Source organism: Mauremys reevesii, linkage group 2, assembly GCF_016161935.1.
Source record: "Mauremys reevesii isolate NIE-2019 linkage group 2, ASM1616193v1, whole genome shotgun sequence".
Classification (NCBI taxonomy): Eukaryota; Metazoa; Chordata; order Testudines; family Geoemydidae; genus Mauremys; species Mauremys reevesii.
Window position 1 is genome coordinate 13,845,001 of NC_052624.1, and position 26,579 is coordinate 13,871,579.

At 43.8% G+C, this 26,579-nt stretch overlaps 1 protein-coding gene across 12 annotated transcripts in view; it reads left to right on the forward strand.

Annotated features, from left to right (window-relative positions):
* Positions 1–26,579, forward strand: part of LOC120397525 (sodium channel protein type 5 subunit alpha-like) — a 96,140-nt gene that overhangs the window by 39,828 nt on the left and 29,733 nt on the right. For 10 of the 12 annotated variants that reach the window (XM_039523475.1, XM_039523474.1, XM_039523482.1 and 7 more), the window contains 4 exons: positions 8,161–8,604; positions 11,552–11,692; positions 14,143–14,266; positions 25,637–25,791. In XM_039523475.1, coding sequence (XP_039379409.1) covers positions 8,161–8,604; positions 11,552–11,692; positions 14,143–14,266; positions 25,637–25,791 — 864 coding nt within the window. The remainder of the gene's footprint in view (positions 1–8,160; positions 8,605–11,551; positions 11,693–14,142; positions 14,267–25,636; positions 25,792–26,579) is intronic. The other 2 variants (XM_039523478.1, XM_039523480.1) reach the window with 1 other exon arrangement.

A 26,579-nucleotide genomic window follows, 5' to 3' on the forward strand; every position in this document is an offset into this window, starting at 1 on the left:
AGTCCGAGCTTCGATGCTCTGACCAGCCACACAGGAAACGACCCGGGAAAATTTGAATTCCTTTTCCTTTCTGGACAGTTAGAATCTCATTTTGTGGTTGGACATCGGGGCGAGCTCAGCAGCACCGGCAGCAATGCAGAGCTCTCCAGCAGAGGAGTTCATGTAATCTCTGAATAGAAAGAGGGACCCGGCATAGACTGACCGGGAACTCTTCGATCTGATCGGTGTGGGGGGCGAGTAGTCTGTGCTTTCGGAGCTGCGCTCCAACAAACGGAATGCAAAGACCTACGAGAAGGTCTCCAAAGCCATGATACAGACAGAGGATACAGCCGTCATGCAACGCAGTGCCGCGTGAAAATCAAGGACCCCAGACAAGCCTACCAAAAAATCAAAGCGGCCAACGGATGCTACGGAGCCTGCCACCACTGCCCCACCAGTGACCATGGACTCTGATGATGGGACAGTGTCGACGGACAGTTCCTCGACGATGTTCACGGACGGGGAAGATGAGGAAGGGTTTGTGGAGGACGAGGCAGGCGACAGCGCTTACAATACTGCTTTCCCCGACAGCCAGGATCTCTTCATCACCGTCACGGAGATCCCCTACCAACCCTCCCCGGCCATGAACCCAGATCCTGAATCAGGGGTAGGAGCAGTCGGTAAGTGCTTTAACCATGTTAATTTTTATTCTTAATATAACAGGAATATGAAGTGTGTGAAAAGGAGGTCTCTGTATATATGGTGATAGAACAGAAATCCTCCTGGGAGATCTCCACGAAGCTCTCCTGTCGTTAATCGATAAGCATCAGCAGGAGGTTCCTGGGGAGAGCTGCCTTATTGGGTGCTCCGTGATAGCACACTTTTCCGCGCGAGGCTTTCATGCGGTATTCAGGGAGCACTGCCTCCCAGAGCACGGCTGCATAGGTCCGTGGTTCGTGCTAGATTTCACGCAGCATGCGCTCTCTCTCCTTCAGTGCCCGTCCTCACGGTTATCTCGCTCGGAGACTCCTGCATCTAAGTAGGGGAAGAACTGTTACGTTACGCCTGGTCCAAAGTATTTTTAATAAATAAACGGACAGACGGCATAGCACAGACTCAGCACGCAGCTGCGTGATGAGCGTAACGGAAAGCCAAAGAATCAAATGGACGCTCATGGAGGGAGGGGGGAACGAGGACGCAAGGTATCCCACAGTTCCTGCTGTCTCCGAAAAGCATTTGCATTCTTGGCTGATCTCCAAATGCTTCTAGGGTCAAACACAGTGTCCGCGGTGGGTCGGGGCATAGCTCGGCAATTTACGCACCCCCCCCGACCCCCAGAAGTTAAAGGGAAAACAATCCTCTGTTGACTCTTTTACATGTCACCGTATCTGTACTGAATGCTGCAGATAGACGCGCTGCTGCAGCACTCAACAACAACATCCTTCCTCCCACCCCGCCATGGGTGGCTGATGGTACAATAGGACTGCTACCCATCCTCATCATCAGCCTATTGGCACATGGGGCAGTGCAAAAGGACTGGTAACCATACCAACTTGCTTGGGACAGGTCGATCAAGGTCGCCTGGTCCTAATTTTTCATGGTAGATGGTGCAGTATGGCTGGTAACCGTCCTCATCATTGCAACAGGGGGCTGAGCTCCATCAGCCCCCACCCTTCATTGTAAAGAAAAGATTCAATTGCCCCTGGACTAGCAGAGGGATGATTGGCTCCCTCCTCCACACCCCTTAATGTCATCTCTGGACTATCATTGCAGCTGGAGGCTTCCTTCCACTCATTTCTCACAAACGACTACCTGTGTCTTATTCATGCATTCTATATTACTTCATCACACAAGTGGGGACAATGGTATTGGAACCCAGGAAGGCTGGGGGAAGAACGGAATGAACAGCTGGGGTTGTTTCAGGAGCACACCCTGTGAATAGCATTCAGCTCAAAATTTATGCATGATTGGACAGAGAGCAGCTGTGCTCTCTGGTTCTATGATACAGTGGTTCTCTAGTACAGTTGCCCATATTCTAGGTAGGACTGATTCTATTTTTAGATACCCAAAAAGGAGGGATTGACTCGGGGAGTCATTCCCAAATTTTGCTTTTGCGCCCCTGGCTGATCGGCCAGGGGCACTTATGACAGCACCAAATGGCGCAGTGCAAAAGGACAGGTAACCATGACCATCTTATTACCGTCTTCTTACCAGTTCATGGTATGGTAGACGGTACAGTATGCCTGGTAACCATCGCTGCTGTCATGCAAAAGCAAAAGCATGCTGCTGTGTAGCGCTGCTGGTCCGCCTCTGTCAGCGGCATCTAGTACACATACGGTGACATACACAAAAGGCAAAATAGGGTCCATTGTTGCCACGCTATGGCGTGTGCCAGGGCATTTCATGGAAAAGGTGCTCGAAATGATTGTCTGCCATTGCTTTCCCGGAGGAAGGAATGACTGGCGACATTTACCCAGAATCCACCGCGCAAATGATTTGTGCAACAGCAGGCACAGGGGTCTCAACAAAAAATTCACAGAGACAGCCTAAACTCAGTTAATTGTTCGCAAAAAAGTATCTTTGCAAGGAATTCACTAACTGTTTCCCATCTCACAGCTTCCACTGTCTCCAGACCTTCCACAGCATCCCCCTCGCAGAGGCTGGCGAAGATTAGGCGGCAAAAGAAAAAGACAAGGGACACGATTTTCGATGAATGTGTGGGCTGCTACCTAGCCGAGGCGGACCAGCAGAGGCAGTGGAGGGAGAAAGTCTCTCTGTACCAGCGCTCACACAGCGAATGGGAGGAGAGGTGGCGTGAGGAACACAAGCAGGTGACTCAAGCAATGCTTGTACTAGTGAGGGAGCAAACGGACACGCTCCGGCGACTTGTGTATGTTCTGCAGGACCGCTGCAGGACAGAGCCCCCGGCAGTATCTCTGCAACCACCCTCCCCCGCCACAAAGTCACATACCCCCCTCACCCTAAATAACCAGGAGGATGCCCGCCCTGGGCCGTGAATATTGTCACTGCACCCCAGCAGAGTGCTCAAGTAACCAAAAGCTCTCATACCCTACATTTGCATAAGTCCTTCCCTTCCGGACTCAAACAAGTCCCAATCCCAGTCCCATCCCATAACTGTGTACTTAAGTAATAAAAATACTTTGCTGTTAAGTACTGTTTCCGTCATGTTTTTTCACTGAAGACTGTGTTTGAATGGGGTGCGTGGGGAAGTGCGTTGCTAATTGCATAGGACAGGCACCTTTCCCAGGGTACAGACACGGGGACCGGATCAGCAGCGGGTCACACACACAGTGCAGTCAGTAGGCACCATGGTCGGTATGGGAGGTGGTTTCCAGGTTCTGTGTGGGCGGTGGGGATGTGACTTTTTAGCGGGGGAGGGTGGTTACAGATCTTATACAGCGGTCCTTGTCCTGGACCGCTGAGTCACGCAGCAGAGGAATCTGTATCCGTCCTCCTCCGCCACAAGGCCACATAGCCCCCCGCACACAGAATCCCAAAAAGGAGGGATGGCAGGCTCCGTTGAAACAAGCAGTCCGGCAATGCGGACCGCTGTAGGAGCAGGAGCCTGTCATTCCTTGAGTTTAGAGGCGGTCTTTACATCAGCGCACACCCTACCCACCACAGTCTGCGTTCCAGTTTCAACCCTTTAACGAAAAGTCATGAATAAAGAAACCTCTCCTCAGTAACAGTGTGACATGTATTTTATTTTTACACGTGTCTTGGAAGTGGGGGAAACGGGGAGAACGGGGTATTTAACCGAAGAGGAGAGTCAACAGTAACTGGGTAAAGAAACAGGGGCAGGTTCAGCTTCTCTGTAAAGAAACTGAACAGTCACAGGTCACGCTGCTCGCTGCTCGCTGGTATTTAAAGAGTTCCTTGTCACTGTCCCAGGCGCCTGTATAGGGCTTCATGAGCAAGTGCATTAGCGGGCAGGCTGGGTCACCGAGGATCACTATAGGCAAATGCAACAAAGAATCCTGTGGCACCTTATAGACTAACAGACGTTTTGCAGCATGAGCTTTCGTGGGTGAATACCCACTTCTTCGGATGCAAGACAAATGGCAAATGCACATCCACAACAGTTATTTCGTGGTACGGGAAGAAACTACCTTCCAACAGGCATCTGAGCAGCCCACAGTTCCTGAGAACACACGCATCAGGAACCTTGCCCGGCCATCCGACGTTCATGTTGGTAAAACGTCCCCTATGGTCCCCCAGTGCTTGCAGAACCATTGAAAAGTAGCCCAATTTCTCAGCAGCTGAATGTGGAAGAGGTGGACGATAAAGTGCGAGGAGGAGAAAACGGCGAGGATCGCAGTGGGCTCCATGCTTGCAGTGCTGTGGCGTCCACGCTGTCACTGACCAGAAAAGTGCACGAACAGATTGCCCGCAGGCGCTTTCAGGGAGGGAGGGAGTGAGGGCGTGATTGACGGTTCAATGACGACAGTTACCCAAAACCACCCTCGACACATTTTTTCCCCCAGCAGGCATTGGGGGCTCTACCCAGCATTCCAATGGGCAGCGGGGACTGCGGGAACTGTGGGATAGCTTCCCACAGTGCACCGCTTCCAAAGTCGACGCTGGCCCCGTTAATGTGGACTCAGAAATTCGAATTAGTGTATTTAGTATGGATACACAAATTCGACTTCATAAGGTCGAATCCACAAATTCGAACTAAGTTGATTCGAAATAGTCTTGTAGTGTAGACAAGGCCTAGGAGACTAGCTGCCAGCAGCTGGCCTGAACCTGCCAACCTCTTTGAGAGAGGGTTTATATCTGAATCCTGTTGCTCTTCCTCTGCTGCTGGGTTTCCTGAATCAAAGTTTCATCCAGAACTGGCACTTTATCAGGGGAGAGTTTGGAGAAAGTCACAGAAGTAGAATCAATGGACTCGTCTACAAGAACATTTATTCTGTTCAAAGCAGGCTAGATCAAAGCTCACTATGGACCTTTTAGTATGCAGTTACATGGTCCACATGGACATTTAAAGAGCAGCAATCTAATGTGGGGTAGATTTACACCCCAGCTTGATGTGAACTAACTGTTCATGTATACAAGTCCAGTGATACTAAATCAAACTAGTCTTGCAGCATTCCCTGATGTTCCAATTATGAGTGTTCCCTTCTCACTGCACAAAACACAGAACCCTTCCATTGTGTCCCAGGCCTGTCCCCCAGCATATCCTGCTACTCCAAATCCCTATCCCACTGCCGCCACCCTACTCAACACATCTTATGATTGTGATTTAGTGCTGAATGAAGGCAAGGAGACAGGAGATTTGGATTCTATTTCTAGGTGAATCACTGATTCACACTGTATCTTGCCCAATGTCACCTAGTCTCTATCTCCCTTGGTTTCCCTAACTATACAATGGGAATGATATGTACTGTCCCTATAGCTCACTGGGATGTTGGAAGATGAATTAATGTTTCTCAAGAGCTTTGAGAGCCTGAGATGAAAGGTGCTATAGAAGGGCACTACTATAATGAACAGGCTGGTGTGTATTTACTGAATTAAATCAAGAACTCATCATCTGTGTGTCTTTGGTCCCTTACTGGTTACAAAGATTCAGTTTTAACTTCAGTGGCATCTGTCATTGTAGAGTAAGAGGATCTGAGTTATATCACTGGAGTTGCTGTGAAATTTTAAGTTGGCATGGTTTTCAGTCTGCACATTTTTTAAAAATCAGGCCCTATATACATATCACATTTAGCTTACGAAAGCTCAGCTGGGAATTCACTAACATCATAAACTAATCGCTCTTTGTCCCTTCCTAGTCAATAGCATCTCACCTTCCACAACTTCTTACCTTTGCAGAGAAGGTTCCCCGCAGAGATGTCAGAATCAGGTAGACACAGTTCCCTAAGGAAGTCTCTTCTAGTCCTTTGAGTGTCTGTCCTGACCTTGGGGAAATTTCACAGTCTGGTCTTCTAGAGTCCCCATCCTCCCTTTGCTGAAGACATTTGCTGGGGATGCACTGTTGGGGGCAGTTCCCTTTGAGGTCAAAATCTCATACAGTTTCACTAGGTAACCACTAGATCTAGCAGTGGAAAGGTGGTTGCCCTCCCCCACTTCCACATGTTGAATGTCTCCTGATCCTCTATTTTGTTCCTGCCTTCTTACTGTTTTACAAGTGATGTTTCACAGGAACATGTTGTTAGATTTTTGGATTCTATATTTTGCTCTTCTGCTATCTCATTGTGTGGACTTAACAAAGTCACTCCATCTCTGTGCCTCTCCATCTGTAAACAAACCCAAACAGAGTTTCCCCATCTGTAAAATGAGGATAACAACATTCCTTTGGCCCACAGGATGAGTGCCTGGTTATGAAAAAATCCATATTTGTCTAAATGGGATGACAAATGTAAGATTCACCAGTCCATTACCCCTCCACTCTGAGCCCCACACACATATTCCTGGGACATGACACCAAAGAAGAAAGTATTGTGGGAGCTTTTTCTTAAAATACCGGCAGCACCAGATCTGCATCAGGATTTTAACGCAAAACATTCTGCCACAGCTGTAATTCAAGGCTTACCAATGACTTTAAAGGACTTTTACTTCTCTGTTCTCTCAATTTGCTCAGACTTCTCTAAAACCTGACCCAAACCTGAAATCGATGGAAAGACATCTGTTGAATTCAGTGATCTTTTAGTCAGACCTTCATAAATGAAATTCCCTTTTGTTTCAACACCTTTTTTCAAGAATCCCATTTTAAAAAATCTCCCTTCAAACCCATACTACAACTTCCACGGCTTGTCCATATACATTCCATTGATGGTGTGCCTGTGCCCTGTGCAGTCAAGTTCAGATTCTTTTGGCCAGCAGTGTCTGTTGGGGACCATGCCTTCGTCCTGAGTGTCTTTGTGCCTCCAAGCGAAAGGCATAAAGGGCAGGGTGACCCCAAGCACCACTCAGTTCCTTCTCACCACCCCGGCTCAGAGTCAGAACCCTGCAATATCTGAGTCTTTTCACTCACTGTGTGGCCGTATCAGTCTTTGTAAATAGTTAGACATTACCTTAATGATTAGAGATAAGATCAGAATAGTGTTTCCATTTTTTCCTCTCCCACCTTCCCTGCTACAACAGTCTTATAACATTAGAATTCTGTATTGGCGAAGGAATTGCGGGGCAGTTGGGGTCGCCCCACACTTTATGCCCTCATTTGGAGGCATGAGAACAAAGTGGCCAAAAGAATCTAGATTTGAGTGCAAAGGGCATGTGCACACCATCCGTGGAATGTATATAGACAGCTCATCTCAAAGAACCACAGTTACTTTAAGGTAAGTATCCATTTCATCCCTCTTTTATCTTAAAATGAATATAGAAATAGGTTTTCCTCCCAAATTTCTGGTCCCCTCCTCTGGAAAACCCTGGAGAAAAAAACATGATTCTATAACTGCTGATTCAACCTCCTCCAGCACTATATTTGGAGCAATATATTCAACATCTAACTGGATATACATTTTATAGTGCCACCTGCAATCAAATTGACTCTGCCTAAGGGGAGTAAGTGCTAGAATATTCTTCATTACAATGCTACAAAGTTGATAGACACACTGAGCCTGATTCTGATCTCATATCCATGCAAATCAGAAGCAGCTCCACTCAGGTCTGGTGTAATTACACCTAGGTAAAACTGTTATGAGACTAGTATCAGACCTTCATTATCCTGTAGTAGGCCCAGACTGTTCCCTTACCCTAAAATCCAGGCTGATAGCTCTATTGCACAAATCTCTCCAACACCGTTTTAACAATCTTGTCCTGTTAAAGGAACAGCACCCCCGTAATTAGTGTATCTGTAATTTTATGTAATTGTCTCCTCCTTGTGGGATTGATGGTGTACTGTGATACACCAATTTTTTAAATTAATCTTTTTTGTGTTTCAGTTAAATTGTGTGATTTTTATACATATCCCTGTATTGGCAATATGCTACACAAAATCTACTTTATTTTAATTTGAGGATCATGGAAACATATACTTTTGTGAGAGACAAATATGCTGCATGAAAAATAATTTGCTAAACAATCATTTCATTTTGTCTTGTTAAGGTTGGTGCATTAAGAACAAATTGTTTTGAAACTGGCTAATCTTCAAGCCATTATTTACATTTCAAAATTATATTGCCATGAATTTCTTTTTATTTCAATTATATTCAGGTTCTCAACCTGTTCATTGCACTACTTCTGAACTCATTCAGTGCTGACAACCTCCAAGCACCCGAAGATGATGGAGAGATGAACAACCTTAAGATTGCATTTGCTCGGATCCACAGGGGACTTCATCTGGTGAAACATGCAACATGGAATTACTGTTGTGGACAGTGCCAGCATCCAAAGAAAGCTGCCAAAAAGAAAAAGAAATTGGCTGCCAACAACACATGTGTGGAGGCTGGGAAAGAAGGGAAAATTTGTAAAGAAAATCACAGTAACAATGGGACTGAGAAAAATGGGGACAAATGCTCAGTTAGCATTCTTGAAAATTTTATCACCAACCCCAACATGTTTGTCTGTGTCCCTATTGCTGAGGCAGATTCTGATAGTGGGGATTATGAAGAAGATGATAAGCCAACCACATTCTCAGAAACTGAGTACAGTAGACAGGTAAGAAGCATATACAGGGAGAATATGTTTGATACTAATGGGGTTTTTAATTTAGCAGACAAAGGTAAAGCATGATCCAGCTGCAGGAAGTTTATTTATTCAAGTTTATTTCCAACTGGAAATAAGGTTTAGATTTTTTAAAGTTAGGGTGATCAACCATTAGAAGAATTTACCAAAGATTGGGTAAATTCTCCATCACTTGGAGTCTTTAAATCAAGATTGGATGTCTTTGTGAAATACAGATCACAAGGTGTTGGGCTTAATGCAGGAATTACTGGGGGAAATTCTACGGCCCGAGTTATGGATGAATTTATACTAGCTGATCACATTGGTTCATTCTGACCTTGAAATCTATGTTTGGTATCAGTAATCAGGCAGAGAGGAAATAGTGTCAAGGGCTCAAGCTGTGAACTTGTAACAAGGAGACCTCTCTTTCTCTTCTGCCATCTCAGCAAAAAGTTGGATGGGTTAAGAATGGAATGGCTCTTTCAAAGTTATATTTATTATATTATAGTGCATAGAAACACATTTTTAAGTTTGTCTGAATTTTTGCAGTTCCCCTTTAACTATGGAGTTGTGATCCATAGGGATGTCTGGATGCCTACTGGCAAAGGGCATAGGTGGCTCATAGAGTTTTTACAGGGATCCCTTGGGTCAGTTATATGCATAATGATTCACTAAATGGTGGCATGTGATGTTTCTAGACATCATAATCACTGGAAAAAGTGTGCACTGATAATATTTAAGAAGTTATGTGTCTGTACTGAAAATTAAGTTCTCAAGGCAGGTAACCCAGTGGTGGTATATCTCAGGAATGTTTCTTTCATGCAGCAAGTAATGACATTTATCTCTCTGTCTGATCATGTGTGTATTGGGCATTGCATGTCTCACAGTGGATACCTGTTTGTATACTGAGTCAAATGCTAATGAAGAGATTGCAAAATCTTCAAAAGAGAAAATTTTCAGGGAAAAATAAACAGTAGCGGGGAATCCTGTTCAGGAGTAAAAAACAATGGATGGTGGGATGCAATTGGAGGTGCAGAGGTATACCCTGCATCTTTCCCCTCGGAGGCAATCTGACAGCAAGACTTGTCTCATGAACAGATCACAGCCATTTCTGGTGGTAAAATGCTGGAAGGATTTTGGGTAGGCATTGCTCTATAAGGTATGAAAGTAACTAGTTCGGTAAGTCTAGGTTCTAGAACACGTGTAATGATTCTCTTTTATATGTAACCATGTGTTTCTAATACTTCAGCTTGCTATCACTTCAAGCTCTATACTTTGTTGAATAAACTTTTATTGGTTTTCACTATGAATGTATCTAAGTGCTGAGCATTAAACAGAGTTGTGATCTGAGGTATAACTGGTGAATCTTCTGTCTTGCACCCGAAGAAGTGGGTATTCACCCACAAAAGCTCATGCTGCAAAACATCAGTTAGTCTATAAGGTGCCACAGGATGCTTTGCTGCTTTTACAGATCCAGACTAACACGGCTACCCCTCTGATACCCTTCTGTGTAATGCATCTTTGGGAGCTGTAAATCTGTGAATACAGCAAGTGTGCAGTGGAGCAGGGCTGGACACTCCAGGGAGATACTGGAAGGGTTTGGGAGTTGGAGGGTGCCTATTGCTAAACCAGAGAGAGACTGTGGGGCCTGCATAGGTGTAGAGGGCAATGCTTGGGTTGCCTGTGGGCAGTGGAGTTGGTGAGCTGACCCACAGCAGGGACTGACAAGGCTTTCTCTTGCTAAGGGTATGTGGTAGTGAAGTGCCTCAGAATCCTGGGTACCTATGAGAACGTCACAGAAGTCATGACTGACTAGGAATCTAAAATCTCCCCTTCAGGTCCTGAGTTCTTCACTTGGCTCTGATGCAAAGATTCCCATTGATTTCAGTGGGCTTTGGATCAGGCCTTAATTTATTTTAGGTAACCAACGCAAACTTTTCCCACTTTCAGAAAAGTAGCTGTGTTAGTCTGGATCTGTAAAAAGTGGCAAAGAGTCCTGTGGCACCTTGTAGACTAACAGATGTATTGGAGCATGAGATTTCGTAGGTGAATACCCACTTCATATTCACCCATGAAAGCTTATGCTGTTAGTCTTATCTGTTAGTCTACAAGATGCCACAGGACTCTTTGTTGCTTTTTCCCACTTTGTATCTCTCTGTAAAGATTAAGATTATAAGTGAGCAGTTCAGGGTGCTTTCTGTTCCATTTGCAGTGTTCTACTTTAAAATTAAGTGTGCCATCCCTCTGCAGGGCCGCCCAGAGGGGGGGGGCAAGAGGGGCAATTTGCCCCAGGCCCCGGGTCCCGCCAGGGCCCCCACCAGAGTTTTTCGGGGGCCCCGGAGCGGGGTCCTTCACTCCCTCTGGGGGGCCCGGAAAACTCTTGCGGGGCCGGGCGCCGGAGTTTCTCCGCTCCCGGTCTTCGTCGGCGGGGGGTCCTTCCGCTCCGGGGTGGAAGGACCCCCCCGCTGGCGAATTACCGCCGAAGACAGAGCGGGACCCGCCGCCGAAGTCCAGCTCGGTCTTCGGCGGTAATTCGGCGGCGGGGGGCCCTTCCCTTCCGGGACCCGCCACCGAAGTGCCCTGAAGACCCGCGGTGGGGGCCCCCCTCTGCCGAATTATCGCCGAAGACCAGGCTGCACTTCGGCGGCTGGTCCGGCTTTGGCGGTAATTCGGTGGCGGGGGGGGGTCCGCTGCGGGTCTTCGGGGCACTTCGGTGGCGGGTCCCGGAACGGAAGGGCCCCCCGCCACCGAAGACCCCGGGCCCCCGGAATCCTCTGGGCGGCCCTGTCCCTCTGCCACAAAAAAGAAAAGAGAAAATAAAATAAACCCATCTTAGTTTATTTTCAGCATCCGAAGAAGTGGGCTGTAGCCCACGAAAGCTTATGCTCAAATAAATTTGTTAGTCTCTAAGGTGCCACAAGTACTCCTGTTCTTTCTTCAGCAGGAAAACCACCTGAGACAGAGGGGAGAGCAATGTAAAAGCCCAGGAGTTTGGAGTAAAGGATCTGAGGTTTTTTCTGAAGACTTAAGTGAGTTTAACGTATGTAAACAAAGGGATGAATCATCACAAGGACAAGAGGAGGTAACACCATGTTTTTACCTAACATGAGATCACCAATCTCTGTATGTTCTGTTTCAGTTTTTTGGAATCTAATAAAGATAATGACTCTAAAATAATGTTGTACAATAAATTTTATCTTTATTATTCTATTTTGTGTTTAAAGCACAAGAACTCTTTCTTTAAGTATTGGGATGCCCTCAGATATCTTAGCCATGTAGGTGTTCATCATAGTTCCATTTTTTATTAATACTTGCATTATAACATGACTGATAAATGTACGCGGCTCAGTTATATTTAGCTTGAAGTATTCTGTCTCATTGGTTAAGGGTGGAATAGTTGGATCTCTATGAATGGAAATGGCAAAATGCTGTATTTATAAATATTAATTAAAAATTTTATTAGGAAGAGAAGCTGGGTTCTGAGTTGCCTTTGATTCAGAAACATTATCTATAAAATTAACATTGTCTACTTGACATCTGAATTACCAAAAATGTTTTGTCCCAGAAAATGGTTTCAGGGACCATTGTGGTGTGTCCAGTCTTTTTTCTGTATAATTTCAAAACACATTAAATGAATTTTGTATATGTAATCTTAAAAACAATTTTCCAAGCTGAATATCTAAGGGTTATACTCCTCTAGTCAGGGAGTGGACACATACAATGTTGTCTATATGTCCAATCAAAACAGCTCAGATTTCAAATACAGAGTATTTTAAATGAATTGCTCACAAAAAGTAAAAAATAAAATCCCATGATTATTTACACAAGTCTTTGGAGAATAATTTTGAATAAGGAACATATTCAAGAAAATCACAAATTGTTCATCAGCAATTTGGAAACAGAAAAAGTGGCAGAATTCACTGAATAAATAATTTGTTATGAATTATTCACACATCTCTAGTGGTGTGAAGTGTGAAATATGCTGGAATACAAGGAAGTCTTTGCCAGTGGAGAATACATTATATTTCATGTGATTACATGTTCTAATTTGTGTAAATTATCAAGGGCATTTTATGGTACTTTCATTCTGAACCGAAATTTGTAGAGTTCAACCAAATAGGACTCTGAATAAACTATATTTTCATTTCCCTGTCTGTCTCTCTCTCTCGCTCACTTTTTCCCCAGGTGAGGCACTCTGGTTTTAATTGTTTTCAGCTCTAACTAGTGAAATGTTTTAAGGCCTGTCTGCGTTTGAGAACTAGATGCACTTAATTCAAGAAAAGTTGGAATCATTCTCATATGCAAGTTTTATTACAGTGATTAATCTAATATCTTTAAATCTAGCTTTGGCTTTAAATTGACATGGAGATATTTCAGGAGAGAAAGTCCATTCCACTGGAATGTTGCCAACTTAGCTATTTTGTCACTAGATTTAGTGACTTTTTGGTTTCCCTAGCAAGAAAGTAAGTGTCAAAGTGGCCAGTGACAAATCTAGTGACTTTCTCTGCCAATTACAGTGACATTCAGAGAAAGAAGTCACCAATATGTATAGTTACAAAATCATTCACAAGCAGCTCAATAGTGTTAATAAAATTCATTCTATGCTCTTCTTACTCCATTCTGTTGTATACCAAGTCAATGTCATTACATCTCAAATGATCATGTTCTCAGAAGGAATCACATTCCAGGGCTTCATGGGGTGAGATCACTATAATCTGCAGGTGAGGAAAAGAAGTTTGTGGAGGCTAATTAAATATGTTGCTAAAGCCTGGCACACTTTGGAGAGAGCAGCACATTAGCCAGGGCTTGTTTTTACACAAATGTGTTCTTTCTCGCCATTCCATAGTAGGTAGCACACGCTGTGATGCAGGGGAAGATGGCTAATGAAGTGGGCTGGGCAGGCGAGGCAGGTTAGCCAGTGAAGAGAGCCGCATGGATGCCAGGTGGGGTGGGATGAGACAGGGCCACGTGCCCCAATGGGGCAGGGAGTGGGAGCATTGTGCCTCCAGGGATGAAGCCCTTACTACAGGATCAAAGATGGAGCTAGCTTGACTTTGTTTCTCCTTTACTCCTTCCCCTGGCTTGGCCTGGGGTTACCTGTCCAGCTGTTTTCAGAAATTAAACCCTGGAAACAGGGAAGGGGTCCGGCTAGCAGATTTTTGTTTTTAAATCTCCTTTCTTGGTTCCCTGCAGTGCCAAGCTCAGGTCAGGTGAATGCCCTCTTCCCCCTGGTTCGGGGCTCTCCCTTTCACTAACCTGTCGGCTCAAATCAGGCTGGCAAGAAAGGCAAAGCTCTGCTGAAATTAACCAACTCAAGCCAGCCTGGGCTGCAGTGTACAGAGCACCCTTCCCAATGAGCCGAGGGCTGCAGTTTCCTTCCCAACCAGCAGAGAGCACCCTCCTGATGATGACAGCGTACTGTTGTAGTTGCTTCTGGTATGCAACAGAATGTAGAAAGAAGAGCATTCAGTTTATTTTAAAGCACAGTGACTACTTTGAACAAAAAATGATACATTGTCTTCTCTTGCATAGCACCTGGATGACATCAGCTGTTCTGAAGGCAGCACAGTGGATCTGACAAATCCTGAGGACCTTCTGAAACAGATCCCTGAACTGGCTGAAGGCTTAAAAGAACCTGATAACTGTTTTCCAGAAGGTAAGGATCTGCTAATTTCACTATGACTAGGAAGTGAGACAAACAATCCAAAGTAGCCTGTTCTCCTAGTTAAGGTTGGCACTTTGTCTACGTGCGAGTATTTAGTAATAACATAATTGCTGAGTAGTTGCATAGAACTTTTCATCCATAGATCTCTGTAATAGTCAAACACACATGAAACAGGTGGAGAGAACTTGTTAGTATTCAGCTGAATTTCTGTAGGATGGTAAGTCCAGAAATGCAATTTAAATTGCTGCACAGCTTTACAAGTTTACTTCATGACGATATTTGTACTCAATGCTTATTTTAATTGTCACAGCTGTCTCCTTCTAGTCAAAACTAAGAATACTGTGGTTTTCACCAGAGAAAAAATTAAATTCGTTAACATATCATCCAAACCCCTACTTCATATCAGTTATTTCTCAAAGCAAACAGTAGTCTCCCTGAACTGTCTGTAGTAGAAGTAACAGGGTAAAACATGTCATCAGGGTCAATTCACAGATTAATTTCCACCTGGGTTATGATTCCTTATGATTATAAAAGACCAATGTTCCTGGAGAACGAACTGATTTTAGAAAGCTGGACAGTATTCAGATTCCTTTCCCACAATGCTACTCCCGTCAACTGACATGCTCTTTCCTCCTACCAGCTGGCTCACAAGACACAAAGGCTCCTCCCTTCTGCCCCTCCACCAGCCGTTAGCTGTTTCAGTTTGAGTCTAGTGTTCAACCAGCCACACTTCTTATACGTTTTCCCTTTATCTCTTGTACCCATCCACCTTGTGACGTCAGTTATCTGTGGCAGCTCTGCATCTGCCATCCAGCTTCTTCCTTCACTTACAAACCCTGCCTGACTGCCTCTTCCTCTCTGTTCCTCACTGCCCCAGCTATCTCTCTCTTGATTCTGTCCTGCTCCCCATTCCTGCTACCTCTCTCATTATAACAACCCTCTAGATTCCCACAGCCCCTCCTTACCATAATCTCTCCTGCCATCTACTTCTCTACACTTTTCCTTACCTTCACTGTTCAGGGCCCTTTCTATCATTCCACCCAGCCTCTCCCCCTGCAACCCATCTATATTTCTTTACCAATTACTTCTGATTATCCGATTCTTCCATTTCTGAGTTTTGACCAAAAATTCAGAATGAGGCAGGTTCATTGTATCTGCTAGTACTAAATTGTTGTGGCTTTTAACAAAGACTCCATAAACTAGCCCTGAAGTAGATACAAGTGAAGCAGATAACCATTATGGTGCCATGCTTGTATTTTAGGCTTTAAATTAATATATTAATTGTAATATAGTTGAAATAGCTGTAATGGAGACACTGGCTGCAGAATGTGCAAGTGAGATGAGGTTGTATGTGAAAGATCCATGATATATGAAGGTTGAAGAAACTGTTGAAGGGAAAATTTTACACTGGAATAACTGAAAACAAGAAAGAGAATACAATATTTAGACAAAATCAATAGTTTGCTGTGTTAGTCTGATATATGTGGAAATGTTCCTACTCCCCAATGCTGTTTTAAATGGGAATTTACGTGTCCTGTTTGGCTATGAATTGCAAATGTACGTACAGATCTTTGACCCTGGTGAGGTCCTTTTATGTCAATCTCTAACAGAGAAGCTGGGGATTTCTCCAGATTAGAGGAACCCTGTCTCCTGCAGCAGTGACATGGCCAGCTCTGCACCACCTCATGCTGCCCCTGGCACAAGTATCAGGGGTAGGAGGAATGCTCACACTCCAGTAATCTCCAGACAGCAGAACAGTTCCTTGGAGGCCATTGCTGCTGGCATAGATTAAAGCAACCTGCAGATTAGAACAAATTAGAAAGCTCTCTAATTTACATCAAGGTAAAACTGGCCCCTGATTACCACCAGGATAGCTACCTTTTTTTGTTCCTCTCAGGTCCTGTGCTGAGAGTAACTTGGCTGGACCTAAGGACCTGGTTTTCAAGCTGAAATTGATTAGCTACAGGGGATACAGGTTTTGTTGAATTAGTTCATGCTATAAATATCATTGCTAAATTCCAGTGGAATTACATAAATCCACAGCAATCCATCATCAATAATGTTATTACAAGGAATTCGTAAGGAATTGATGTAGTAGACATGAAATCTTACTTGGAATATTAATTTCAGTGCCACGCGATATGAGATCACATGGATTAAAACTTGTTGAAGGATCATAAGCAGTTCACTGATCAGCTTAATAGCTAGTAAATTCCACACACAAAAATCCAATGAATATTTTGATTATTCATTATTGATTTGTTTTCTGGTCATGCCAACAATATGCTAGATACTATGGACATGCAAGGCAGATGTAGATCTTGCATTGCAAAGGTTACCATCTAAGACCCTAAGCACTTATGAATGAGTTTAATTTGATGCAGGGGAGTAGCTCTCTTGAAACCTACTTACCTGCTTACAGTTAATCATGTATGAAGGTGTTTGCAGGATTGGGGCCAAAGCAGCATACAAAGGTTGTCAGGAAGAGGGCTAGAGTCAAACTAAGAACTGTTTTATTTATCTATTTTATGCACTCGATTGTTTCGTTTTGTAGCAATTATCCTAGAATCATCCTAGAATCATCAAACCATAGAATATCAGGGTTGGAAGGGGCCTCAGGAGGTCATCTAGTCCAACCCCCTGCTCAAAGCAGGACCAATCCCCAACTAAATCATCCCAGCCAGGGCTTTGTCAAGCCTGACCTTAAAAACCTCTAAGAACGGAGATTCCACCACCTCCCTAGGTAACCCATTCCAGTGCTTCACCCCCCTCCTAGTGAAAAAGTTTTTCCTAATGTCCAACCTAAATCTCCCCCACTGCAACTTGAGACCATTACTCCTTGTTCTGTCATCTGCTACCACTGAGAATAGTCTAGATCCAACCTCTTTAGAACCCTCTTTCAGATAGTTGAAAGCAGCTATCAAATCCCCCCTCATTCTTCTCTTCTGCACACTAAATTCGCCCAGTTCCCTCAGCCTCTCCTCATAAATCATGTGCTCCAGCCCCCTAATCATTTTTGTTGTCCTCTGCTGGACTCTTTCCAATTATTCCACATCCTTCTTACAGTGTGGGGCCCAAAACTGGACACAGTACTCCAGAAGAGGCCTCACCAGTGCTGAATAGAGGGGAATGATTACATCCCTCGATCTTCTGGCAATGTTCCTACTTATACAACCCAAAATTCTGTTAGCCTTCTTGGCAACAAGGGCACACTGTTGACTTATGTCCAGCTTCTCATCCACTATAACCTCTAGATCCTTTTCTGCAGAATTGCTGCCTAGTCACTCGGTCCCTAGTCTGTAGCAGTGCATAGGATTCTTCTGTCCTAATTGCAGGACTCTGCACTCGTCCTTGTTGAACCTCATCAGATTTATTTTGGCCCAATCCTCTAATTTGTCTAGGTCCCTCTTCATCCTACTATCCCTACCCTCCAGCATATCTACCACTCCTCCCAGTTTAGTGTCATCTGCAAACTTGCTGAGAGTGCAGTCCATGCCATCCTCCAGATCAATAATGAAGATATTGAAGAAAACCAGCCCCAGGACCGACCCTTGGGGCACCCCACTTGATACTGGCTGCCAATTAGACATGGAGCCATTGATCACTACACATTGAGCTCGATGATGTAGCCAGCTTTCTATCCACCTTATAGTCCATTCATCCAGCCCATATTACTTTAACTTGCTGGCAAGAATACTGTGGGAGACCATAGCAAAAGCTTTGCTAAAGTCAAGTGATAACCTGTCCACTGCTTTCCCCTCATCCACAGAGCCAGTTATCTGCTCATAGAAGGCAATTAGATTAGCCAGGCATGACTTGCCCTCGGTGAATCCATGGTGACTGTTCCTGATCACTTTCCTCTCCTCTAAGTGCTTCAGAATTGATTCCTTGTGAACCTGCTCCATGATTTTTCCAGGGACCTTGCATTCATTTAACCGGGGCCTTATGAAGCCAATACAGTTTGAATTTTGAATAATGAATACTCACAACAGGCTGATCACAAACAATCTGTAGACCAATAATTATTGCTCTTAAGTGATTCAGCTAGTAGTTTTGAATAGCAAATACATTTACGAAAACTGGAAGCTGCTTGTGGACAATTCATAAATGGGGGATGTTGAAGAGCTCAGCTTTGGGTCTGGTGCTATTTAACACCTTCACTAATGATTTTGAAATGAGGAAAAACACCATGTTAATTAAATTTGTATGTGTCACTAAACTGGGAAGTGTTGCAAACACCAGTGCTGACAAAGAAATAATAAAAAGGAGATTTAAAACACAGGGGCAAGTAATACAATGAAATTCATCTTAGAAAATACAAGCTGAGATATTTGGGCAAAAATAATCCAAAATAAAGATAACTTTGGAAGCAGTCATTTCAAAAGAGAATAAAGTAAGGTATTGGACAAAAAATGACATATAACTTGTAATGCAATGTGAGTGTGATCCAAAATCATTAAAGCCAATTGAAAGACTACAATAGTTTTCAGTGGGCTTTGTCTAAAACCCTCTTTCAAGCACAATGTGTAATGCACTTCTGGATTATATATGAGCTGTAACTTAGATAGATCAGGGAAAGTAATGGTCCCTTTCTTTATGGTGAGACTGTTCTTAGAACACTACTTTCATTTCTTGTTGACAAACTGGACAGAATTCAGAGGAGAAAACCAAACATGGTTAAAGGTCTGTAGGGATGAGTTTATGAGACAAGATTTTAAAGAATGTTTATTAATACATTGAAATAAGGTGGTGGTATGTATTTTGCTATTTACACAACAAAAATAATATGAAGAAACTGCACTGGCAGTTCAGTCTCAAATAACCACATTTATTAAATATTTATAAAAGCGTAAGATCTAGCTACACATATCCCTGCTCTGCTTAGTCCTGGTGGCTCCTCAAAACATAAAACACAGTGAATACCACTACAGGACTCTCAAACTATTTAAAAGTATACTACCCTCTTCCTATGCACTAGATGTAGATATGTGGTAATCATCTGAAAGTATTTGAAGTTTGTAAACAATAAGGAAGCAAAGGACTTCCTTAAGGCTATACACAGATATCCATGACATGCACTCCTAGGACGTTATATATGCATGTTATATAATAATTACAAACAAAAAACGATGTTAAAATAACATTATTAAAGTTTCAAAGTGAAGCACTCAAAAGTTAGGACATGCCAGAGCTAAAGTTATCTGTGCAACCTTAACTTGGCCTCTTTGTGTATATGCATTATGATACATTCTTTAATTGCATGATCACATACTATTTTTTCTATAACACCCCTGCCTCCTTCAGTGCACAGAATGGATGATTCTCGCTTGATAAGCAGCTATTCAATATTTTGTTTTCTCTTTGTTGATCAATGTGTGGTCCCATGCCTTATATATTGTACACTATTCAAAATCTCATAGACTCATAGACTTTAAGGTCAGAAGGGACCATTATGATCATCTAGTCTGACCTCCTGCACAATGCAGGCCACAGAATCTCACCCACCCACTCCTGTAACAAACCCCTAACCTATATCTGAGTTACTGAAGTCCTCAAATTGTGGTTTAAAGACTTCACAGTACAGAGAATCCTCCAGCAAGTGACCCATGCCCCATGTTGCAGAGGAAGATGAAAAACCTCCAGGGCCTCTGCCAATCTGCCCTGCAGGAAAATTCCTTCCTGACCCCAAGTATGGCGATCAGTTAAACCCTGAGCATGTGGGCAAGACTCACCAGCCAGCACCTAGGAAAGAATTCTCTGTAGTAACTCAGATCCGACCCCATCTAACATCACATCACAGACCATTGGGCATATTTACCTGCTAATAATCAAAGATCAATTGCCAAATTAATTGCCAAAATTAGGTTATCCCATCATACCATCCCCTCCATAAATTTATCAAGCTTAATTCTGAAGCCAGATATGTCTTTTGTCCCCACTACTCCCCTTGGAAGGCTGTTGCAGAACTTCACTCCTCTAATGGTTAGAAACCTTTGTCTAATTTCAAGTCTAAACTTCCTAGCGTCCAGTTTATATCCATTTGTTCTTGTGTCCACATTGGTACTAAGCTTAATTCCTCTCCCTCCCTGATATTTATCCCTCTGATATATTTATAAAGAGCAATCATATCTCCCCTCAGCCTTCTTTTAATTAGGCTAAACAAGCCAAGCTCTTTGAGTCTCCTTTCATAAGACAGGTTTTTCCATTCCTCGAATCATCCTAGTAGCCCTTCTCTGTACCTGTTCCAGTTTGAATTCATCTTTCTTAAACATGGGAGACCAGAACTGCACACAATATTCCAGATGAGGTGTCACCAGTGCCTTGTATAATGGTACTAACACCTCCTTATCTTTACTGGAAATACCTCGCCTGATGCATCCTAAAACCGCATTAGCTTTTTTAATGGCCATATCACATTGGCGACTCATAGTCATTCTGTGATCAACCAATACTCTGAGGTCCTTCTCCTCCTCTGTTACTTCCAACTGATGCGTCCCCAATTTGTAACCAAAATTCTTGTTATTAATCCCTAAATGCATGACCTTGCACTTTTCACTATTAAATTTCATCCTATTACTATTACTCCAGTTTACAAGGTCATCCAGATCTTCCTGTATGATATCCCGGTCCTTCTCTGTGTTAGCAATACCTCCCAGCTTTGTGTCATTCACAAACTTTATTAACACATTCCCACTTTTTGTGCCAAGGTCAGTAATAAAAAGATTAAATAAAATTGGTCCCAAAACCGATCCCTGAGGAATTCCGCTAGTAACCTCCTTCCAGCCTGACAGTTCACCTTTCAGTATGACCCATTGTAGTCTCCCCTTTAACCAGTTACTTATCCACCTTTCAATTTTCATATTGATCCCCATCTTTTCCAATTTCACTAATAAGTCCCCATGTGGAACTGTATCATATGCCTTACTGAAATTGAAGTAAATTAGATCCACTGCGTTTCCTTTGTCTAAAAAAATCTGTTACCTTCTCAAAGAAGGAGATCAGGTTGGTTTGGCACAATCTATCTTTTGTAAAGCCATGTTGTATGTTGTCCCAATTATCATTGACCTCAATGTCCTTAACTACTTTCTCCTTCAAAATTTTTTCCAAGACCTTGCATACTACAGATGTCAAACTTACAGGTCTATAGTTACTCGGATCACTTTTTTTCCTTTTCTTAAAAATAGGAACTATAGTAGCAATTCTCCAGTCATAGGGTACAACCCCTGAGTTTACTGATTCATTAAAAATTCTTGCTAATGGGCTTGCAATTTCACATGCCAGTTCCTTTAATATTCTTGGATGAAGATTATCTTGACCCTCCGATTTTGTCCAATTAAGCTGTTCGAGTTTGGCTTCTACCTTGGATGTAGTAATATGTACCTCCATATCCTCATTCCCATTTGTCATCCTACCATTATCTCTAAGCTCCTCATTAGCCTTATTAAAAACTGAGGCAAAGTATTTGTTTAGATATTGGGCCATGCCTAGATTATCCTTAACCTCTACTCCATCCTCAGTGTTTAGCCGTCCCACTTCTTTCTTTGTTTTCTTCTTATTTATATGGCTATAGAACCTTTTACTATTAGTTTTAATTCCCTTTGCAAGGTCCAACTCTACATGGCTTTTGGCCTTTCTCACTTTATCCCTACATATCCTGACCTCAATAAGGTAGCTTTCCTTGCTAATCCCTCCCATCTTCCACTCCTTGTAGGCTTTCTGCTTTTTCTTAATCACCTCTCTGAGATGCTTGCTCATCCAGCTTGGTCTACAACTCCTGCCTATGATTTTTTCCCCTTTCTTGGGATGAAGGCTTCTGATAGTTTCTGCAACTTTGACTTGAAGTAATTCCAGGCCTCCTCCACCTTTAGATCCACAAGTTCTTCAGTCCAATCCACTTCCCTAACTAATTTCCTTAATTCTTTAAAGTTAGCCCTTTTGAAATCAAAGACCCTAGTCCCAGATCTATTTTTGTTTATCCTTCCATCTAGTTTGAACTGAATTAGCTCATGATCACTTGAACCAAGGTTATCCCCTACAACTATTTCTTCTATGAGGTCCTCATTACTCACCAAAACCAAATCTAAAATGGCATCCCCTCTTGTTAGTTCTTCAACTACTTGGTGAAGAAATCCATCAGCTATCACATCCAGAAAAATCTGAGCCCTATTATTATTACTAACATTTGTCCTCAAGTCTATATCTGGGAAGTTAAAGTCTCCCAGGATCACACAATTCCCATTAGTGTTTACTTCATTAAAAACATTAAAGAAGTCTCTATCCATATCCAAATCAGATCCTGGTGGTCTATAGCACCCCCAAGCACTATCTCAGGGGAGGCTCTAGTAGCTTTCTTTCCCAATGTGATTTTTGCCCAGATAGGCTCTCTTATCCATTCCATCACTTCTTATTTCTTTACAGTTAACCTCATCATTGATATACAATGCTACTCCACCACCTTTGCCTTTATTTCTGTCTTTTCTAAATGGCACATAGCCTTCAATACCTGTACTCCAGTTATGACTACTATTCCACCATGTTTCTGTTATCCCTATAATATCTGGTTTCACTTCCTGCACCAGTATCTCTAGTTCCTCCATTTTGTTACCTAGGCTCCTCGCATTAGTGTACAAAATCTCCTATGAAGACAGCATTATTGAATTCCTCATGGGCTTTTCTCTGTTGCTTATCACTATAGTACATGAGTGCCTCACAAACAGTAGTTAATGTGTCCCCACAACACCTCTCTAAGGTGAGGGGATGGTATTTTCCCCATTTTACAGATGGGAAACTGAGACTCAGGGAGATTAAGTTAAAAAATATCCACTAATTTTGGGTGCCCAATTTGAAACACCTAAGACCTGATTTTTCAGAGTATTTCGCATTATATAGCACTTCCTATGATCAAAGCACAGATTACATTAATTTCAGTTACTGACTGTGTGTGCTCAGCACTTCTGCTCATGAGACCCCCCCAAGGTCTTTAGTTAGGCACCCAGAGAATGAGGAGCATATATTTAGTGACCTCCTGTGAAAAGTTTAAGTGGCTTGACTAGCACCACATAAGAAGTCAGTGGCAGAGACAGAGGTATAGTCTAATTCCCAAGGCATGGTTCACCTGCCTTAACCATGAGGCCATCCTTTCTCTTCCTGCAGTCCACTGCCTCATGCATTATACAACATTTGGCTTTTGGAATAAATGAGGCAAGGATCCTATAGATTACACTTTTCTTCATTACCTCAACCCTTATTTATTCCCAGAGCAGGTCCATCCTTATGCACAGAATGAGACCGGGGTCCAGTGGGGAAAAAAAGTATGCGATCGTGTAATTAATGACTGTATCATAGTCCATATGCACAAAGGGCCAAATTAAGGTTACACAGGCTTGTGACAGACACCCAGCAAGGAAAATTTCCACCCAAATGGTTAAAGTTTGGCAAAGTTAAAAGGGAACTGAAAATGGGGTTTTATAATGGGAAGTGTCAGGCAATCTTAGTCATAGGCAGTCCTACCTGCCCCAGCTATAATTAAATAAGTACTAAAAAGTTTATGAGTGTGTAGTGGGGCAGCTGCCCCACTCCTGCAGAATAGGGGTTAAAAGCAGCCAAGCTAGGCTGATTGGGGAAGCAGCCACAGGTTTGGCTAGCTTAATCAGGCCACAGCTGACCTGGATGAAAGGGCTGTGGGCAGGGCAGGCTCTGGCATTTTGCTTCCCCAAGCAAAAAAACAAAACAAAACAAAAAAAACCCTGTGGGGTGGCTGGAACGGTGAAGAAAATAAAACAAAACCTGCAGGGCGGCTGGAGCAGCAGAGGTACCCCAGGCAGTGGAGTGCGCGCCCCTGCTAGCAGGGGGGAGCACGGGGGAGAGAGAGAAGGGGAGCAGCCAGGGCTTCCTTCAGGCAGAGTGCTTCCCACTCAGCCCCTCCCGCTGTGCTGCCTGCTTGGAGGGCTCTGCACCGCTCCGGTCGGCGGGGAGGGAAGGACATGGGCTGCCAGACTTGCTCGGACCTGGCGCTGGCTGGGGCAGACGGAGCACTCAGCCAGCTCCCAGCAGGGCGCTCCCCTCCTCCGCGCCACCGCCCCCTACAGGGTGGCCAGAGCAGCGAACAACAACAAAAAAAAGGCAGCCGTGCCGCCCTAGGATTGGACGGAATGCTGCCCCTTAGAATCTGCTGCCCCAAGCACGAGCTTGCTTGGCTGGTGCCTGGAACCAGCCCTGGCTGTGGGGCCAGGAGACAGGGGCGTCTCACTCTAGCCCGGGAGTGAGAAGGGCTGGCTACCTGGGAGTAAGATACCTGAGGCGGAGCAGTGCTGGGGAAGGGCATAGGGTGCTAGGGAGCTCTAGCCTGGTAAACCCCCAGGCTTCAGGCCTTGTTGAAGGCCCATGAAAGTACTGGGGCTGCAGAGGGGCAGCCTGGCGATAGACAAAGGCAGCAGATCCTACCCCCTTGCTGCTGATGAGTGGCCATTACAGACTGCAGTCTGCCCCAGGGAAAGGGAGTTGGATGATGACTGGCAGTAGCCACTGAGGCAAGGTGGGTTTAGAGGGTTGGGGGTTACCCAGGGAGGGGAGACCCAGAGTGGGGGTACTTCTGGGGCAGAACCCTGAGGAAAGGGGCACCAGGGTCTGGAAGGGACATGGGTGGGGCCTGGTCTTCAGAGAGTGCTCTGGGCTGGACAAGAGCTAATTCCCAGGATGACCCAAAGGAGGTGCCGCACTGGTGAGTCCTTGCCGCTACAGAGTGATGTGCTGAGACTGAAAGGAAACTTTTCCTGATATTCAACCTACATTTTCCTAAATTGTAAGATCAATTAGACAGTTGACTATTCGTACACATTATGTAGTAGAAACCCAGTCAGTTTGTACATTTGAACATAGAATGGATAAATGACTAGAAATGACAAGGTGGGGAACAATCCTGCACTCCCAAGGGGGATGGACTAGATGACTCTACAGATTATCTTTATCTCTAATTTCTAAGATACAATGACTCCTTGTGCTTGTTGTGCTGTTCTTCCATCTCTCAATGCTAGCCATGGCATTGAGATAGCTGGTAAATTTCCAGTGCCAGGAGGTCCATCCTGTTGTTTTGCCTTTGTTCTGTAAACCCAGCCATCAGCATTCCGAGCGCACCCCCGGTGTTCTTACCAATTTCCAGTGAGCTGGAAGATAGCTCACTAATGGGTGCAAGATATTCCTAATCACTTAAAAATAATTTTGTAGTTTGCTTTCAAATAATAAAGATCTGAGAAAGAGGAAACAGGAGACAGACAAGTTTTTGAGGGACTAAAGACTTTTCCCTGAACCCAGAAATTTCCATGGCTGCCCTGGGTACTCATGTAACATGTGTCCCTCTTTCAGGCTGTGTTCGACATTTCCCTTGCTGTGTGGTGAATATCACAAAGTTTCCAGGCAAAACATGGTGGAACCTGAGGAAAACCTGCTACAAAGTTGTTGAACATAGCTGGTTTGAAAGCTTTATCATATTCATGATCCTGCTGAGCAGCGGTGCCCTGGTAAATTTTTACTTAATCTCATCTCAGGTTGAATTATAATTGTATGCAGAGGTGTTACATAGCTTTAATTTAATATCCAAGATATGACTTTTTTGCTTAGGGCAGAAAGGTGTATTTTCAGACTGGTTGATAGAAGTTTCAGACTAGTTGGGAGATGGAAAAAATATTTAGCATAGGGGTAACTTCTTTTTTATAATGACTGTAAAGTACTGTAAGTCATACGACAGATTATTTCCATTCAGTTTGTCTATTGGTTTTGCTGTGGCTTTTCTGTGGCAGTTATTTCAAATGCATAGATTATCATTTTTAGGTGCTTCATTAAAATCAAACATAAGAGCATAAGAGCAGCCATAGTGGGTCAGACTAAAGGTCCATCTAGCCCAGTATCCTGTCTTCTGACTGTGGCCAATGCCAGGTGCCCCAGAGGGAATGAATAGAACAGGTAATCAACAAGTGATCCATCCCCTGTCGCCCATTCTCAGCTTCTGGCAAATGAAGGCTAGGGACACCATCCCTGTCCATCTTGGCTAGTAGCTGTTGATGAATCTATCCTCCACGAACTTATCTAGTTCTTTTTTTAACCCTGTTATTGTCTTGGCCTTCACAACATCCTCTGGCAAGGAGTTCCACAGGTTGACTGTGCATTGTGTGAAGAAATACGAACGGGGGATGACTCACTTGATGATTACCTGTTCTGTTCATTCCCTCGGGGCACCTGGCATTGGCCACTGTGGGAAGACAGGATACTGGGCTATATGAAACTTAGGTCTGACCCAGTATGGCCATTC